The 17,877-nt window shown below is 37.4% G+C and overlaps 1 protein-coding gene across 1 annotated transcript in view; it reads left to right on the top strand.

Annotated features, from left to right (window-relative positions):
- Window positions 1–17,877, top strand: part of EYA4 (EYA transcriptional coactivator and phosphatase 4) — a 152,244-nt gene that overhangs the window by 74,896 nt on the left and 59,471 nt on the right. Inside the window, 1 exon segment of the mRNA XM_064649448.1 lies at window positions 4,756–4,805. Within this exon segment, the coding sequence (XP_064505518.1) occupies window positions 4,756–4,805 (50 nt within the window).

The following is a 17,877-nucleotide window of genomic DNA, read 5'->3' as shown; positions in this document are numbered from 1 at the left end:
CTGTGGAAATCCAGCTTCATATGCATTATGGTGTAGATCTTATTACTGACATACTAGGCTTTCCAGATGATGTCTTCTTTTTGCAGTGAATGTGTAGTTAGATTTTTCATGTTCTTCAATCTCTCTTTGTTAAACATGAAGCATCCAAAGTCCATACTTAATGTCAAATCGTTCCTCATGTAAATATTTATCATATACCTTTATTGAAGTGCTTCTAGGATTAATGAATAAATGCATCTCTTTTTCACAGTGCCCTCATAGTATCAAATGCTTTAACAGTGTTCATATATGAAATCTGATGAACCAAGGCAAAGATGAAGGCAGAAACTGTATAAAATGTTGACTATTTTTTCCCCGGTTTGAGTCAAATGAGACCTTCATTTTCCTGGATAAACATAGCATTTATACACCATCTTCTAAGTTCAAAGTATAGTTTCCCAGCTTTGATTGTTAATTAGGTCTTCAGTGCAGCTGGAGTAGAACTAGTCCATTGCTTTGGGCAGACTGGTCACTAATGATTTTTCTAATGATTTTCACAGGTATCTGATGAGTGGTCAGGCTTGTTTTTGTGGTGTTAGTCCCAAATCTAGAGAGGAGATCAAACTGTGCAGTGCTGTCCCATCCCAGCCAGCCCCAGTACTCTTCCACTGTCCACACCCCACCCCTACATTTGCCACATTTTTCTCCTGCCTTCTTCTCTCCTCTAGTTTTGCCCCTGTGAAGAGCCCGTTCTTCTTTCTTCTCCTGATTTCTATTCCCTCTCCCTGTTGTTTCCTCTCTTCCTCCCTGTATTTGAGTCTACAAAGTTTTTCTTTTTCAGGGTATTGCCTGAGTACTTGAACAGTGGAAGATGGAACTGAGAAAGCAAAGAGATACAGTTTTGGTAATGTCAAATTTCCTGATAGCATTGGGTTCTCCTGGCACTCAGGAGAAGTAATCCTAAGGCTCATGCAGTACCAGCATCTTTGAGACAGGAGAGTGTTCAATGCAGATAAGGTCTTCAGAAATTCAATAGCCAGACTGCAACAGGAGTCCACTAACAGTGTGACAGCAGGGCTTTTAGAATCTTAAAAACTGAAATAAATTCGGACACCAATTCACAAAAATTATGGTTCCTGGGTATCTGTACACCTTACTCTCTCCCACCCCCTTTCAGTTTTGGGATTTTGCCTCCAACTTTCAGGTGCTAAAGCCATTCAGCAGCATAATGGCATGACATGTTTTCAAAAATATTTGTATGTACGGATTTTTAGCTGAAACTTTCCAAACATTTTGTAGCAGGCAGCCAGAGTGGGAGACTTCAGTGCAGTTTGACAAAATTCAAACTGAAACTGGTATCTTACTCTTGTGAATGATTCTTAACGTGCATATAACTAAAATGGTGAGAAAACCTGTGTAAACAGAGAGGGGGGGAAAGGAAAACAGAGCAGGAGTAAAGAAAAAGGTTCTTTTTCTCATTTAACACGAGAAGGTAAATAATAAATGTGGTGTTAGTGAAAGTTAATTATTTTGAAAACAGTCAGCAAGCAGATTAAGAGGTAAAAGAGTACAGCTGAATACAAAGGAAACAACATTTAGTCTTTGATCAAAATTTTTCACAGTGATTTTCTGTTCACCTTCAAGGGTAGCATAATTTTATGAATAAGAAAATGTGTTTTGCTACTTGAGTAGCCTTAAAAAGAAATGGTGTGCATTCCATATGACCACTTGAAAGAAAATCACATGCCTGTTCCTCCTTTAAGAAATAACATTTTTATTTATTAAATTTTTTCTCTCAGAGAGGTACCCTAAAGATACACAGTGAAGTTTACATTTAGTCTCAGAGGAAAAGACACGTCTATACTCTGTACTTCTGCTGCACATTTCTTAGATAATGATAATAGATGAACTGCTTCATCTGTGTGTCATGCTGAAAACCTGAAATATTCTTATTTTTTAAAGTATTGTGTTTTCATTGCAATATTCGTAAATAAAAAATACTGACTTCCTGTCCCACCCGAGTTTGTTGCATCTCACAGGAGGTGAGTCTTTTTGATATAATTGGTCAGTGGCTTTTCTGCTACTCCCTTTGAAGGTATACCAAAATTTATCAGGGCTTGTTTGTTTGTTTGGTTTTGGTTGGTTGATTTTGTTTTGTTTGAGGGTGGTTGTGGTGTTTGTTTTTTTTAATGTTTACCACAGATAAAGCATAATCTTTCAGACATTTCAATTGCTTTGTAATGTTGGTCAAAGCAAAATGCAGTAGTAGAGTGAGCAGGAGGAGGACAACTTGTCTGTGAGTACCCAGTTACTGCTTAACTGAGAAGAAGCACCTCACATCCCTGCACAGATAAACCCGGGGTCTTATTATATCATGTATGTTAAAAGTGCTTGGATAATGTTAGTGTTTGGTTGAACTATCTTTGGGCTTCTGTGGTAGTTGCCCACCACAGGACATACCATCATTTTGCAAAGTTAGGGTGGTGGGATGCGCTGGGTGACTGTCAGACTCTCCAGCAACTGCTTAAAATCAGTGGTTGAACTTTCCTGACCTGGGCAGTGAGATCTGTGCCCCAGTGCAAATGTGACAGACAGCGTGTCTGGTGGCAACCACAGAACAGCAAAGAAATTGGAAAAGAATCTATAAATGCCAGTAAATTTAACAGCAAGGAGATAGCAAAAATATCCTGGAAGTGAGTAGATATTAAAGGGACATGGAAAAAGGAGCTCTTCTAGGGTTTGTACTATATCTCTATGAGAAATATATTTATATTTTAATTAATTTTTATTATGTTATTGTATTTTATATTTTATAGTTCTAATTACATTATGTTTTCAGTTATTATAAATTATATTTTATATGTGAAATGAAAATATTATTTTTCTGGCCAAATCCTCTGTAGCTCGATTGAGATAAACTGCTTCTGAAAGTACACATTTCCTCTCAAGGAAGGGCTGTTGTAATTTCAGTGTGTTTAAATGATTTTGAATATATTTTTTAACACTTCACTGTGATGTTGACACTCAGTACAGTAATCTGAATAAATATTTCTCTTGTTTGTACATAACACACACTGAAGACATTTTTTGTGGTACTTGATCATGTAGTTGTATCTGAAGTATTTTATTATATTTCACATCTTACTCTACTTTAATAATAATGTAGTGAACATGAAACTATAGCAATGATATTTGCACCTGAGTGTTTATGAAATAGTGTCTGTGAGGTTTGGGTTTGTGTGAGCCTTCACTGTGTCTCATGCTGACCTACTGCACGATCTCATCTCTCTCTAGCACACTGTAACTAATAAGTCCTTGGAATTGCAGAGCAGAAATAGTAAAGAAACAATCTAAGAGGAGGAAAATTAGAAGGGCTGAAAGTGAGTAACTGGATAGGTTGAAAAAAGTTTGTAGTAAAAATCATGCAAAATGTAATTAGAAGTTCCTTTGTGTTTCCTACTTTTTTAGTGTTTTGGATGACACTGTTACAATAATAAACAAGATTTAAGTTGTTATCATGGGAAATTTTCACTATTGCTACAGAAATCTGATTTTCGTGAATAACCATGTATGCGAACTTATTGGTCTTTTTCAGTATCTACAACACAAATGAATAAGAGAAATGGCCACCTGTAGAATAATGCTTGTACTTAGACATCTATGAGTGATTTGAATGGCATTCAGTTGAGGTATTTAGGGAAAATATTAAGCATTAGTGTAATCCTTTTTTCTGTTTGAGTTGGTGAGTGTCATTTATCAATAACTTCAATAGAAGTGACTCACAGTCACAGGGTTTTTTTCCTGTAAAGTAACAGAAAAGTATGGAAGAGTCTCTTGATTCAAGGCATTCCTGAAAATTGTCATTGAACATGCTGGTTGTAATGCGAATGGTTTTTTTATTGTGTCAGTCACATCATTTGAGTCCTAGTGACTGTGATGTTTCTAGATGACTTTAAAAATGGAGCTTTGAAACCTCCCACACAGCCCTGGATTCTGCATTGACAAAATGGGTTTTTCTCTGCTGAAAATACAAGTGCTTTAGATTACCAGAAGGTACAATTAAATTTTGCTGGAAATCATAAAGATCCCAAAGAGATCTCTAGTCTGCAAGAGTACAGTTTTCTATTTTTATTTGACAGCAATGGATTTGATCACCTTCAATTAGCCTACAGCAATGTATTGTAGAGATCAAATTGGAAATTGAAATACCTTTTATGTACCTATATCTTGCAAATATGAGTGAAAATGGTGTAAGTATTCATTGATGCAATAGGAAAATATAGTTAACATATAGTTAACAGATTCACAAAATGAAAATTACCATATGAATTTATTCATATTTAACTAACAGCCCACTTTGCCCTAGAACCTGGTGTTTATTATTGTGAGCTTTAGCAGGAAACAGAAGCAATATCAACTGGAAAAACATTTCTTGGCCAAGCTGAAAACAGTATGGCTTTCTCGTTTCCAAGTGGGGAACCTGGTTCTTTGGTTTCTTTGGTTTCTTTGTTCCTAGTTAAGACTACTCCCAAGCTATTTTAGCTGAACATTTTACATACTAATGGAGCCTGGGGAAGTGCAGTTGGCAGCTGTTCATGGGATAATAATGAAACACACTGTTTAGTACTGCATACTGCTGCTGTAAAGTGCGGGAAGTATTTTATAGAGATCATGGTGAGCAGAGCAGGATCCACTTTACATACTGTAAGTGTGTGAACTGTGAGCAAGGAAGTTGTGTTTCACTTGAGAGTAACTGGCACTCCTTTGCTTTTGCAGGTAAAGAAACCGTGTACAGAGTCAGATGGTTCAGAGACGCAGAATCCCAGGTATGGTACCGGAGGGCAAATGCCAGCTGACTGCAGCACGGTGGCAGAGCTGTGCTGCGGATATGTAGCATCAGAACACCAGAGTTACATTTTGCAAAGAACGAATGGTTGGGTCAGTTTTAATGCTATTCACTCTGGAGGGGTTTTTTCCCATCAAAGATGCAGCCTAGCATCCAGGTAATTGAGTTTAGATGATGTCATAACACAGAATTGTGCTCTTCAACTAAAAAAGCACAAACTATTAAATAGTGTAGGGAAATCTGTGCAATCAAATATCAGTTTCTTAATTTATCCCTTTTTGGCATACCTGAGTCTTGAAGTTTATTGAAATATAGTTTATTTCCAGTGTGGAAAATTATGTCTTTATTTGGGAAAATTCACCCTTACCAAAACTTCTTTGTTTTCACACCCGAAAAACGTGCTGTATTCATAAGCTGGGAAGAAGCCATACATTAGTTAAAAACCACAGTCTTTTCAAGCACAGTTTTTCCTAATTTCACGTGGAAAAAGGAAATGGATTTAACTTCTATATTTTGCAAATGTATGTATGTGTATGGATAATTTTGAGCAGGCAAAGTGGTAATTGTTTTAGATGTGCTATTAAGCATGCATGTTGATTAGCAAGCTGTTGGGCTACAAAGGATAGTTTTCTCAGTTTTTGGTGGTTTGCGCTGCTTTTTGTCTTTGTCTTGTGTCTGTTTAGAAGACCTATTTTAATTTCACGAAAACTCAGCAGCTTTAATTAGGAGGGGGCAAATATTTAAACCAAATATATAAACCAAATATTTCACTAACATTGTGGTTAGAAAAGTCAAATAATTCAAAGTTTGCCCATCAAACCCATCCTTAACTATGTCTTAACTATACTCCTGTTGCAGCAGGATCCTCTGGGGGTCACCTGCAATATCCAAGGCCGTTATTGTATCTGTGACTTAAACTGTACTGTGCACTATCTGAATTTCTTTGATTAGCTAATTTGATTTGGTAAGAACTGAATGTATATAAGGGAATACACAGTTCAATGTCCAAATACACTTTCAGTGAAGTCAGTACCAGTTTTGCCCTTGACTTCAGTGGAGGTGTGGTTTACCCTTCTGTGCTTGTAACTTCTAAATGAAAAATGTATCTGCTGTGCTTCTGCTTTGGATTAAAATTTATTATAAAGACCATGCTCTTTCTGAGTATTTCAATGCCATGGAGAATCCCAACTTAGCATAACATTCATATATGTGCATAGTTTTAAGTGTCGTGCTTGTCCAAATGAACTGTTATATCCCAAGCTTTTAAGAATTATGAAGTCCATAGTGTGATGTAATTTCATCAGAGTGTGATATTGAAACAAACTTGTGGACTGTCATTATCGCTGCACATCAGGAAATTCTTCATACTAAGTCTGAGGAATAGGATGCTTTTTTTTCTTCCCAAATGCAAAAGTGAACCCATATTACCAGGCTAAATCTGGTAGTTTCATTTTTTAAGGTGCATTTACAAACAAATGTTTTTCATTTTTTTGTTCTGCAGCCTCAGTTTGAGGATATATCAGATAAAGTTGAAATTAATGTTCCTAGCCTGAGCATGTGCAGTGATGTGTATACGCCTGAAGTGGGATTTTTGGTCACAATGTGACTTTGGTCTTGGAGGGAAATCTTTGACAGAGCTCAGGCTGGAGCGGCACTAGAGGGCTCTGTGTGGCACTTACACTTTGGAGCCCAGAGCAAGGTAATTCTTCTCTAAACACAGCTTAAGTGAAAACACTGCACATAAAATGAAACATCAGCATAAAAATGAATGCTGGAGACACACAGCCTTACAGAATAGCTCCTGGCTTGGGACCTAAGGCCAATATCATTCATTTATTTAGCTAGCTTTATAGTCTGTTAGTTTTGGATTTGAAACTATTACAATAAATGCAGATGGAAAGTGTTTTTACAGTAGGGAAGTAATTAAATTGGGTGTGGGAACTTTGTCAGGAGAATTCTTCAAGTGACATGTGTGTATCAGCAGATTCTTTGTCTTGCTTGGCCTGGGTTTGTCTTCTAGAAAGAAACATTTAAACTGCAGATGTGACTGGCAAATTTTTTTAAGGGATGTATTAACGTATGCAGCATATCAAAAAATGCTTTTCAGAAGTAAACACCTATACATGCAGTGAAAATCAACCTGGCCAGCATTTATTTATAGAAAGTGGTTGTTATCTTAACAGACAGGTAAACTGCATAGAAGGAGAGGGATCTGTAGTTAAGAATTGAAATTGTGGATAGGCGAGTTGTAAACAGAAAAGGAAACATGCATGATTCCTCAATATCTCTGACAGACATTTTGATTCACAAACGACTTTGTCTTATAAATTCTGTGTGAGTTTCTTGGGAGTTATTTTTGCCAAATCCCTATGAAGTGGTTGTGAATACTTCCTTTTATATCTAAATGGTAGTGTTGCACCTTATTGTGGTGGTATTGTGGCTGTACCAATACTATGGCATTCTTTCTTCATAATTTTGTAGTAGAAATCAAATTCACCCAGTAAGTCTGGTGGCCGTCCAGTCATCCAAAATGCTTAACAGCTTTTTGGAGCTGTTGGTGTGTGATACAGAGGCAGTGAATGGTTGGGATTTGCCAACTGTTGTACTGCAAGTCTGGACAAGACAAGAGTAGTATGGTTGACAACTCTGGCATGCTGGCCCTTAGCAAGGTTAGGAAGAGAAGTTCCTGTGTTCAGAGCCTGTAAATATACATTGTTCTTGATTTTCTTATATGATGGGTAGCTTTAAAATGGTATCATTTCCGAGTATGCTGAACAACTCCTACATGAAACTTAATGTCATACAAGAATTCTCAAAGTCTAGTGCATTGCTGGAAAGCTAGTTTGTTTGCAGTTATCAGCAACCTTCCATTTTACATAGGTAATCAAAAGGCCATTTTAACAAGGGAACATTTTGTTGCCCTAAAACTTGTAAGCTACTCTTATAACCTCATGACACAAGACCTTGCTGTGGAAATCAGTTAAAACACTAGAATTTATATGATACTGAAGTGGGTAAAATGATAAATACCAAGTCCCAGATTCCTGCTCACACTCAACTACTGCACGTTCAATTTGGCCACACATCCCAGACCAGCATCTTTCTTTGAGACTACAGTCTGCTTGATGAATGCATCTCTGCTACCCCCAAATCCTCCTTCCTTTCCCACCAAAGTCCACTGATTACAGGGGAAAAAAATATGCTTTTTTACCCTTTGGAGAGGATGGGAGACTCTGCAGAAGAATGAGGAGATTTTTCTGACAGCTTAGACACAACTCCTGTTTTTTCCTGGGATGGTAAAGGAAAATGGCCGTGTATTTCACGTACTTTCCCTCTTTAAACTATCATCTTTATATTAGATATTTAGATGTCTATAGGAAGAAAGGGAAAATTTTAAGATTTTGATAAGTAGTTTTGTAAGCTTGAGATAAAAGTTAGTTGACAAATTACCTTATAAAACTACATAGTGATTTCAAAAAGACATTACTTCTGTGTTCTTGGAAGTGCAATGCATTTTTGTATTAGTAAGTTAAAACTAAGCCCTACAGAGCAAGAAGCCCTCCATTCTTGTTGCATAATTTTTACTACAAACCTGGGGATCCAGTATTTCCAGTGATATTCATTCTTACTGACTTATATACTTTAAAAAAACCAAATTCTAAAAGGAAAAGAAAGGGAAAAGAAGCCACTCTTAAGCAAATGCTCCCTTTCAAAACATTATTAGATGCTGTAAGAAGAGTTTAAATCAGAGACATTATAGTTACTGCATTAATACCAGCTAGAGATTGTTCCTATGTATTACTGAACTACAAATTCACCAGTTATGATCACTGATAAATATTGAATCATATGCACAGATCTAGTTGCCAGATAAAGCAGCTATCCAAAAAATCACAGAGGGATTTTTTATGTGTTTAAAAAAGGTCTCCAGTATTTCAATTTAATATGGGTTTCAGTAAGGTTGTTAGCATAGATTGCTGTTCTGTTCTTCAACACCCACACTGTTTAGAAGTGCACCACATAGTGGGATTTAAAAGATATGGATTCCTGTTTCTCTTTCATTTTAAAAGTCTCTCTTAAAACTTCGGAATGAGAAATAGGCTTTCACATTTTCTTGCTGGTCTCATTCTGATACCTGCTTATGGTTTTTCATTGATCAGGATACAGAGTGCATGTACATGTCCAGAGACAATTTTTGTCATTAATGCATTCACAAGTAAATAGATGGTATTGAATGTCAGTGAGAGCTACCACAGTTTTTACATTATGTTCACTTGACCAAAGTTTGTTTCCTCTGCAATTTGGGCACACTGTTGTGTATACAATGTTCACTATACTTACTGTATCTGAGCTACGCTAATACGGCATGTGTGCATTACCGAACAGTGTATCCATGACCATCCATCTATTTAACAAAAAATGAAAAGAAAACTAACATGTGTCTTCTGCATCTTATTTCAGACAACCAGATCATCAAAAGTATTTAATTCTCATCAGTTTGAACTGTGTAAAGTACAGTGAGATTTTTTCCCCTGACTAATTCCCTCAACAACACCTTCATAGTGTTATCTCAGAATGACTGTGGTGATGGTTGATTCTTTCAGTCAGGCATTGGCTTGCCCATATTTGCCAGATCTGACATTGTAACTCCTCAACCCAAATCCAGGCTTTACAGGCAGATGATAGATTCTCTGATGAAACTGTCATGCCTTTCCATGACTATTTGAACACAGCTGACCCTCTGAATACCAGTTCCTAGTAGAGGGAGACCAGCAATAACTTCCCAATCATTTGCAGTTCAAGAGATGAACAATATTACTGTTACACGGTGAAGAGGTGCACACAATTGAACTGCTAAAAAGGAAAAGCCAGGAATAGCTATGGAAATTGTCATTAAAGTTTCAGCAAACATAATAGAAAAAATAAACAGTTTTGCGTGTACAGTAAACATGAGCAAACCAGTCTACCAAGCTTTCATATCTGTTTTTCAAATGCATTGTACTCCTTTATTTTCTTCCCGTCCATGTCTTAGAAGTTTTTTAGAAGGTAAGGGTTCATTGTCTGTCGTAGCTTTTCTTGGATAGAGGGTAGTGCTTTTCTGAGTCAGGAGTAGTGTAGTTCCACTGTATTTCGTACTGAATTATCTGTAGATCACAGTAACATGGTAAATGGGTTTCATTTGAGAAAATGAGATATTGAGAAGATCTCTGATTTAGACTTTGAAGGTGAGATTCATCTCATCCTGAAGTAGCTGTGTAAGGTAGGCACTTCTGAAATGCCATTTATCTGATCTTCTTTCTGTTGATGGGAAAACAGCTTACTGTATCCCTCTTCTCTTGAGCAACTATGCAGACTCCACCTGTTGCACTGCTGATTTATTGTAAGAAGACCAGCTAGATACACAGTATAACCGAAGGCAATGAAAGGATTTCTTTTGATTTTACAGATTCAGCTTTTCTGCAAAACTGTTCAGTTCCTTAAGGGAATACATGCAAAAATAAGATTAATCTTTAGCCAGGATAAAACGCTTTGTGACTAGCTCCTAGTATTTCTAGGGGCTTGGGGCAAACTATAAGGAGGAACATATACAGCAAAACAAATTTGCTATGAAAAAGATTAATTAAAGTTGAAATTGAAAGATTGCCACAAGTGATTTTGGGAACTGGAAATAAAACTAGTCAACAGGAGGGATAGTATATGTCTGTCAGAATATAGAATTCATGTCAGTGAGGCCACTGTAGTTATAAACTTTTCACCTAAGAGAAATGTTTGGCAAGATCAAGCCCATACTTCTCAGTCAAGACAGTGACTGGCAAAAAACATATAACAATTTTCCAATTTTAAAATAATTACATTGTGGAATAAGATTTCTTATAAAGGCTACATTCTGGGACACACAGGCTTAGCTTGCAGAGAATGTTTTATACAAATCTGTTACTTATTAAAGGTTTGGTGCACTTATTTAGTCTGCATGCCACTTAGGCAGTTGAAATCAATCAAAATAATATGGTTAGGGAGATGACTATGCACAAAAGTATAACTGAATGACATACAGCAACCATGACAATTGCACAACAGTTGCTACAAGAAGTATGTTGCCTTGCTATGTGAATTGTATTTTTGGGCATGTAGTTTTCAGGCAGCACAAATCTTTCCTATTTTTAGAGAAGTCTGTGTGGTATCTCTCTGCCTTCTGAACACTGATGTTCTCATTCATTAACTTTAGAAATTCAGTCTTCCGATTACCCAAGGCCTATTGAAACTGCTCACTGTCTGCCTGTTGGTTTTTGTTGGCTCTGGATCAAGCCCCCAAAGAGTTCTAAAAATGTATGCGATATATTTACAGAAATTACAATAATCTGTTTAGAGTGCAAATACGTGGTAACTGATGACATCACAGGGAAGTATTTTAATGGTTTATATTAACAGATCCCTGTGGCTTATAACAATAAAAGTAATGTATTTTTCATATTTCATGTCTGTTTCAAATTCCTGTTTTTTTTTTTTTAAATTGGGCATAACATATTTTCTGTTATATTAATAATAATTTTTCCCTGTGATCCTAAGCCAAATCATGTCAGTGTTAAGACCTATTAACCTGAGTCCATGGTGGATCACATTTGGAATAAATGAAAGCAACAAAACCCAGGAAGTTGTGAACATTTTTTTTTTAAATTTCTATCACCAAGTTGAAAAACAAAATTGATAGTGAATGTAATTTGTAGATTTTGGAGATCAAAATGCCTTGTGATTTTGAGTCTGCTCAAGAAAACATTTCTGCATTTCTGTATTAATTATTGTATCCATTAAATTTTAATAATTTTTGAACTTTCAGGAATGTCCTGGATATGGTAAATACTGATTTTGAGTGAAAGAAGATAACCTAAGATTATACATGCAGATACTTTTGCTTAATCCAGTAGTTTCTTAGAGACTTATCCTAAAATTTAACTGCATTTTGAGCCATAAAATGACAGTGTTGGTTCTTCTTACATGTGCAGCACATATAATCACAATGAGAAGGAGCTATTTTTCTTTCTCCCTTGGTCTGTTTTTGCTTTGTCTTATCACATTGCAACAGAACACAGGAGAACTAATTCAGACTCCATTCCAGCTTCTTTGACCTCTTGGATACTCTAAATGTATTTTACCATTGATGAGCCTGAATAGTAAAAGTATTTGATTCCACCTACTTTGCACTTCAAATCTGGTTGAATGAATTCCTAGAAGAATGTAGACAATGAAAAAAAATGGCCATTTCCCCTATTTTGAGATTGGTACAGGTTGCTTTTTATATGAATCATCTTTTTCCTCAAATATTTTTAAGTGTCATTTATTGGCTAGACATTTCACAACCTTTTCAGACACATTTAAATACTATCAGTCAATGTACTGGATAAGCATTTAACTAACACCATGCAGTTAGTACATGTGCTGGTATTTAATACATCAGAAATCACTTCTTTGCCATCCTACTAGATCCTGAGCAGTCATTAAAGAAAAAATATGTAGGAAATAAGAATAGAATTGTCAAGATTTGATCCCAGCTGGCAACTAAGCACCATGCAACCTCTCATTCACACACACCCCTCCCACTCCCAGCCCAGTGGAATGGGAAGGAGAAAGTAAAACTTGTAGGTTGAGATAAAACAGTTTAATAATTGAAACAAAGTAAAATATAATAAACATAGTAAATAATAATGATAATGAAAAAAAACCCCAAGAAACAAGTGATGCACAATACAATTGCTCACAACCTGCTGACTAATGCCAGACCCCATTCCAGAACCCAGATAAGCCCCCCTTCCGAGTATAAACTCCAGTTTATAGGCTGGGCATGACGTTCAGTGATGTGGAATATCGCTTCGTCCCATTCAGGTCACCTGTCCCAGCTATGCTCCCTCCCAGCCTTTTTTTTTTCATATCTCCTTAGTGGCAGAGCATGAGACACAAAAGAAAAGAAAAATAAAAGTTCTTAGGATAAACATGACTTAGCAAAAGCCAAAAATATCAGTGTGTTATCAACATTCTCAAACTGAATCCAAAACACAGCACTGTACAAGCTACTGGGAAGAAATTAACTCTATCCCAGCCAAAACCAGGACAAGAATGAACAAAAAAAATCCATATGAAAAGAGACAACTTGCAAATAAGCTAATTGAGACCACATGCAAATAAGCTAATTGCAAGTTTGTTTTCTTTTTTCCTAACATTTGCATCTTCCACACGTTACACAAATGCATGTTAAACCAGCTGTAATATTTCAGGTTTGATCTCCCTTCATGTTAAGATAGCCTTATCAGAGTGCAGCTCTGTACCTCAGCTTTCTCCACATGCAGCTTAGTCTGAGCACCAGAAATCATAGTTCTCCTCTGGGAACAGAAGTCAGAGGATCCATATGACAAGGAGGGAAAGAGACTCCTCCATAAGCGGCATCTGGCTCTTTGGCAGATTTGTCAAGCACTTCTGCTAATGGGTTTGGATTTGCCCATGGGTCTTTTATGTGGTTACATTGCAGATGGTCTGTCTGTTCTATCTTCTCCTTTTGAACGCTTTTACTTAAAAAAAAAAAAAAGGCAAAAAACTTTCGTCTGATCCTCAGAATTTACACACTCCTTGCCAGCTGATAAGGTTCTTGATGGGTCTCATAAGATGCCTGTGAAGGCTCCTTTCTGTTAGTAATCGCAAAGTTCTCCATATATCCAAACGTGTGTCTTGAGTTTTGCTGGCAATTCTGGACTTAGTTCTCCAGTTTTGCTGCCAAGTGATATAATTTACTGTGATCTGAGTCCACATTATTGTCAGATTTCTTTGGGAATTTCTTAATGTCGTTTGTAGAGTAGAAGTAACCCTACCTTCCCTTGAAGCATGAAATATACTTGCCTTTCACTCACCGTCCACCTTTGAAAACCTAAGTTCAAATCTGGATTTGGTTAAATGTGAAAATGAACATGATGGTCTCAATCTAATTCATAGGGGATTTGTGTCTGCCATTTAAGAGAGGCCCAGGACTGAAGCAGCAAGTCTGTGGGAAGGTATGTTTGGCAGAGCTATGGAGAAAGGCGTATATAGTGCCCAAATAAATAAAGCAATTCCACAGATCAACTTTTTAACAATTATTTATTGTGTGGTGTGAGGGCAGAGAGGGATAACATCCTGTTTGGTGAATTCCATTTAAGTTCTGTTTCAATTACAACTAAATCTCTGTCACTTTAATTTTTAAGGGTTTTGAGATTTTATTTGTTTTTCAGTGTCGAAGTAATTGGCAGGTGACTAGACATAAGATCATGTTTTATTCCTGTGTTATTTCAGGCTTATGTCTTATTTTTCTTCTAATTATGTAGATTAAATTAAATAGAAAATAAACCCCTGTGCTCTCAAAGATGCAGTCCTTTTCATGACTTTCTCAAAATAGTACCACAGAAATGTATTCATCCCCCTTAGTGTTTCATTATTATACCATGTTTCACAGCAGCAGTATTTTAACATTTGCTGAGACACAAGAATAATTGAATTATAAAAAGCAATCATGTTGTTATTAACATCTCGTATCCTAGTGCCCTGTCTCGCAAACCAGGTTCTTGGGGGAACGGCTGGGGAACCTGTGCTAAAAGCAGTGAAGTTACAGACATATCTGCAGTATAGATGTGGGTGAACTTAAAACCCAACAGCACTAAGTGGCTTGTTTTCCTTTACCCTGTTTTTCCCTCAGGACTTGGACGAAAGTGGATATTTAATGATTTTAAAAGACTAGGCAGTATGTCAGAAGTCTTTGTGAGATCAAACCATTTGGTGTACGCTGGGCTTTTAGCAGAGGGAGCTATAAAGTATGGTAACCATCAGAGAGGCTGGTTCCAATGCTGCTGTGTGTGCACCAGGGCAGTGAGGGTTGGAGCTCTAGCTCTGCTGGTGCCCCACTCCAGTGGCTTTGGCCAGCCAGGCAGGTATGCCCTGGCCTGGCGACAGAGTTATCAGCATGCAGGCTGAGCTGGAACTGGAGGTGTTACAGATTTGCAGCTGCTACCTGCCCCTTCTTGTGGCCCAAGGGGGTAATTTGGGGAGGGGGGCGAATTGTGCCCCAGAGTTCTTAGCGACAAGTATTTATTAACTCTTAGAAAAATCACCTACTTCACCCAAAATGAAAAAGGTACATAAAAACTGTGTGTATGCTTTAAGTCTCAAAGTATAAAATAACTTGGGGAAATCAAACAGCAAAGTGAAATTCAGTCATTTGATACCAATTGTAAAGGGCAGCCAGCATCAGTACCTTTATCAGAGCATCATTCTCTTTGTTTTGAATGTAATTAGTTCTGAAAAGTTCTTTCAGATGTACAAGCAGTAAGGTCTCCTGGGAATAATGAAAAAGGGATATGTGCAGCACGTCTAGTGCATCTCATATACCTTGCCATCCAGAATGGCTATGCCAAGCTACACCTTACAGAAATTATCAAATGCTGAATCAGTTAAAGCATCAGGCAGACAGCAAGTTTTATATTCTAAATCAAACTCATTGTGGGGACTGTGATTAGAAGGCAGAAATAATTGCTTTTGACACAAACTGTTTTGGAGCCAAACATAATGTGCTCCACATGAGGTAAACTACAGAATATTTGTCTTGGGAGCCAAGATTCAGATCAAGTTTAACTTATAAAGGGTACTTCACTGTTAAAAGTGAGATACGTTAATGTTTCCCACATTAGGGCTGCTTGCCAGTAACTCTCTGTATTTTGTATTTACCAAAAAAAAAAAATCCCAGAGAAGATTCAAAATGTTTGCATTAAAATATGAATGGAGCATGAAAACTACAAGTTTTTGGCAACTCCTGTATTCTACCCAGTCTGTCATCATAACTCATCCTTTCTGGAAGCAGATAAAGTTCTTGAAAGGCCCCTGTACTTGTAGCTGAAGAAATTACGTTGAAATGAGCTATGGTCACTCTAATACAGCACACCTGAAAGAGTGTCTTTTCCTGTGGGCATTCCCTGCTGAAGAAGAACCATGTTTCAATAACTAGTTTGAAATATAACAGACATCTCAATTTAGGGTGAGTCAGATACAACCCATCCTTTTTTTTTTTTTTTTTTTTAATGAAGATATGGGTTCACACTTACATCATGCAGTCCAGGTTCCATTGAAGCCAACAGCAAAATTCCCAGCCTTTCATCCCTGATTTCCCAGTTTTAGGTTTGCTTAAATATTGTCTGACATGAATACAGTTGACATTATTATATTGAAATTATTAACAGTAGCACTACTACATCATTTTAATTAGTAATATAAATATAAAAAAAGCAGGTCTGCAGCACTCTAGGGACGTGTATGAGGAATTATATCACTTTCTCTCCAAAAAAGGTAGTTGGAAGATAACATTGTTATGAAGTTATCCCTAGAAATTCCTTTTTTGCATGTATGGGTAAGTACCAAGGATTTGAAAGACCTTCTGTGTTTTGATGCTTCTTTCCATCTCAGTCTGTCATTAATGTGTGGTTTGGAAGAGGGCATTTCGTCTCATTGAAGAGCGGAGATGCTAGAGCATCCCCTGTTTATTGTCCATAGGAAGTCAGGGCTTCAGTTAGCCCTTTGAATACTCCTGTCATTGTTCCACTTAAAATCAGATGTCATTTCTTACTGCACTGTGTTTTCCCTGAGATGTTTTGAAATCCTATGCAGTAAGCAGTGTGCCTTCGAAGGCTATGTCTTACAAAGGACAGATTAGTAACAGGCTACTAATTGGCAGAGCTGATCATCACCACATTCCTCTGGATGTATAAGAAACAGTCTTTGTTGCTTCAATCAGACTCAAAAACACCAAAGAAAGATTTAGTGAGATTCTTCAGTCACTGGGTTTGTTACGTGTTCCTTATGTCCAACTAGGTCACCTCCCAGAGATGCAGAAGAGACTCTGAAATTCCCAGCAGATTTTTCAGATGTGACTCTGAGCAGTTGTTCTGCAGAAGTTGTGGCGTAGAAGGGAAGGCCACAGGCTTGCTGTTTGAATTCCAGCCATCTCCACAAAAGTGTTTGTTATTTGTTTATGACACAGCACATCATGTTGTAAGAACCACAATATTTGCAAGTGCCAGTCACATCTGGAAGTGATCAGAAGCTGTTGGTGAACTGCTCTTTGAAAATGTGGCCCTGGGATCCAAAGACTTGCATTTAGATCTTATGTATCTGTAAACTGGTAGTTTGTATTTAATGTAAGTTGGATACTTGACAGCTCCCCGTGGAACTGTGGTGTCATTATCACTTTTGATTTATTTAAATACTCACATAAGGACTTCAAAACCTACTCTAGTCATCTTTTTTTTTTTTTTTTTAAGTAGCAGGTGCCTGTGTACCTTTATGTGTTTTTTGTTCTCACTGGGACTAGGAACTGCATAATGCAGCCCATGGGCTGTGGGGTCAAGCCTGTGACAGTGTGTGAAACGTGCCCCTGTCTGAGCCTGAGCTGTGGCATAGGATCATGACTACTCTTGGAGTTGTGCCGGGCAGGGGTTTGGTGCGTGCCATCTGGCACATGCTCCAGTACAACCCAGGCTCAGCATGGGCCAGCCTGTACATGGGTAAGAGAAATGAGCATCCTATCGTTCTGTCTGCCGTTCCTTCAGTCCTTGGTCCTTGTTGCTTATTAGTTTACATGTTCTCTGTCTGGCCTCTGGAGTGGTTTTCTCCAACCAGCTACCTTTTTACTTGAGAAGATGGGAATTATTTATTCAGACACCACATTGCCTCTTTCCAGATACTTCCTCCTGTGACTGGAGTGTAAACCCTGAGCTAAAATTGTATCACACCAAAACTGTAGCTGTCGTATTTGGATAGCCCAGGAAAGAGATCTCAAAGGCTAGGATCTAGCTGGCCAGAGGGTATTGTTCTGCATAGCTTTGCTTTTTTGTGTGTGCATCAGTTTATTACATCAGAATGTAATAGTTCCCCATATAAAACTATCATTTTCCTTCATCAAATCAAATCAATCTTAAACTTCAGAGTGGAGAGATGAGGTGAAAGGGGAACCATATAGAAAAAAGGGCTTCCCTTTACTTATATTTTCA

This window comes from Pseudopipra pipra, chromosome 3, assembly GCF_036250125.1.
Source record: "Pseudopipra pipra isolate bDixPip1 chromosome 3, bDixPip1.hap1, whole genome shotgun sequence".
Lineage (NCBI taxonomy): Eukaryota > Metazoa > Chordata > Aves > Passeriformes > Pipridae > Pseudopipra > Pseudopipra pipra.
This window is presented reverse-complemented; position numbering and strand designations above follow the sequence as displayed.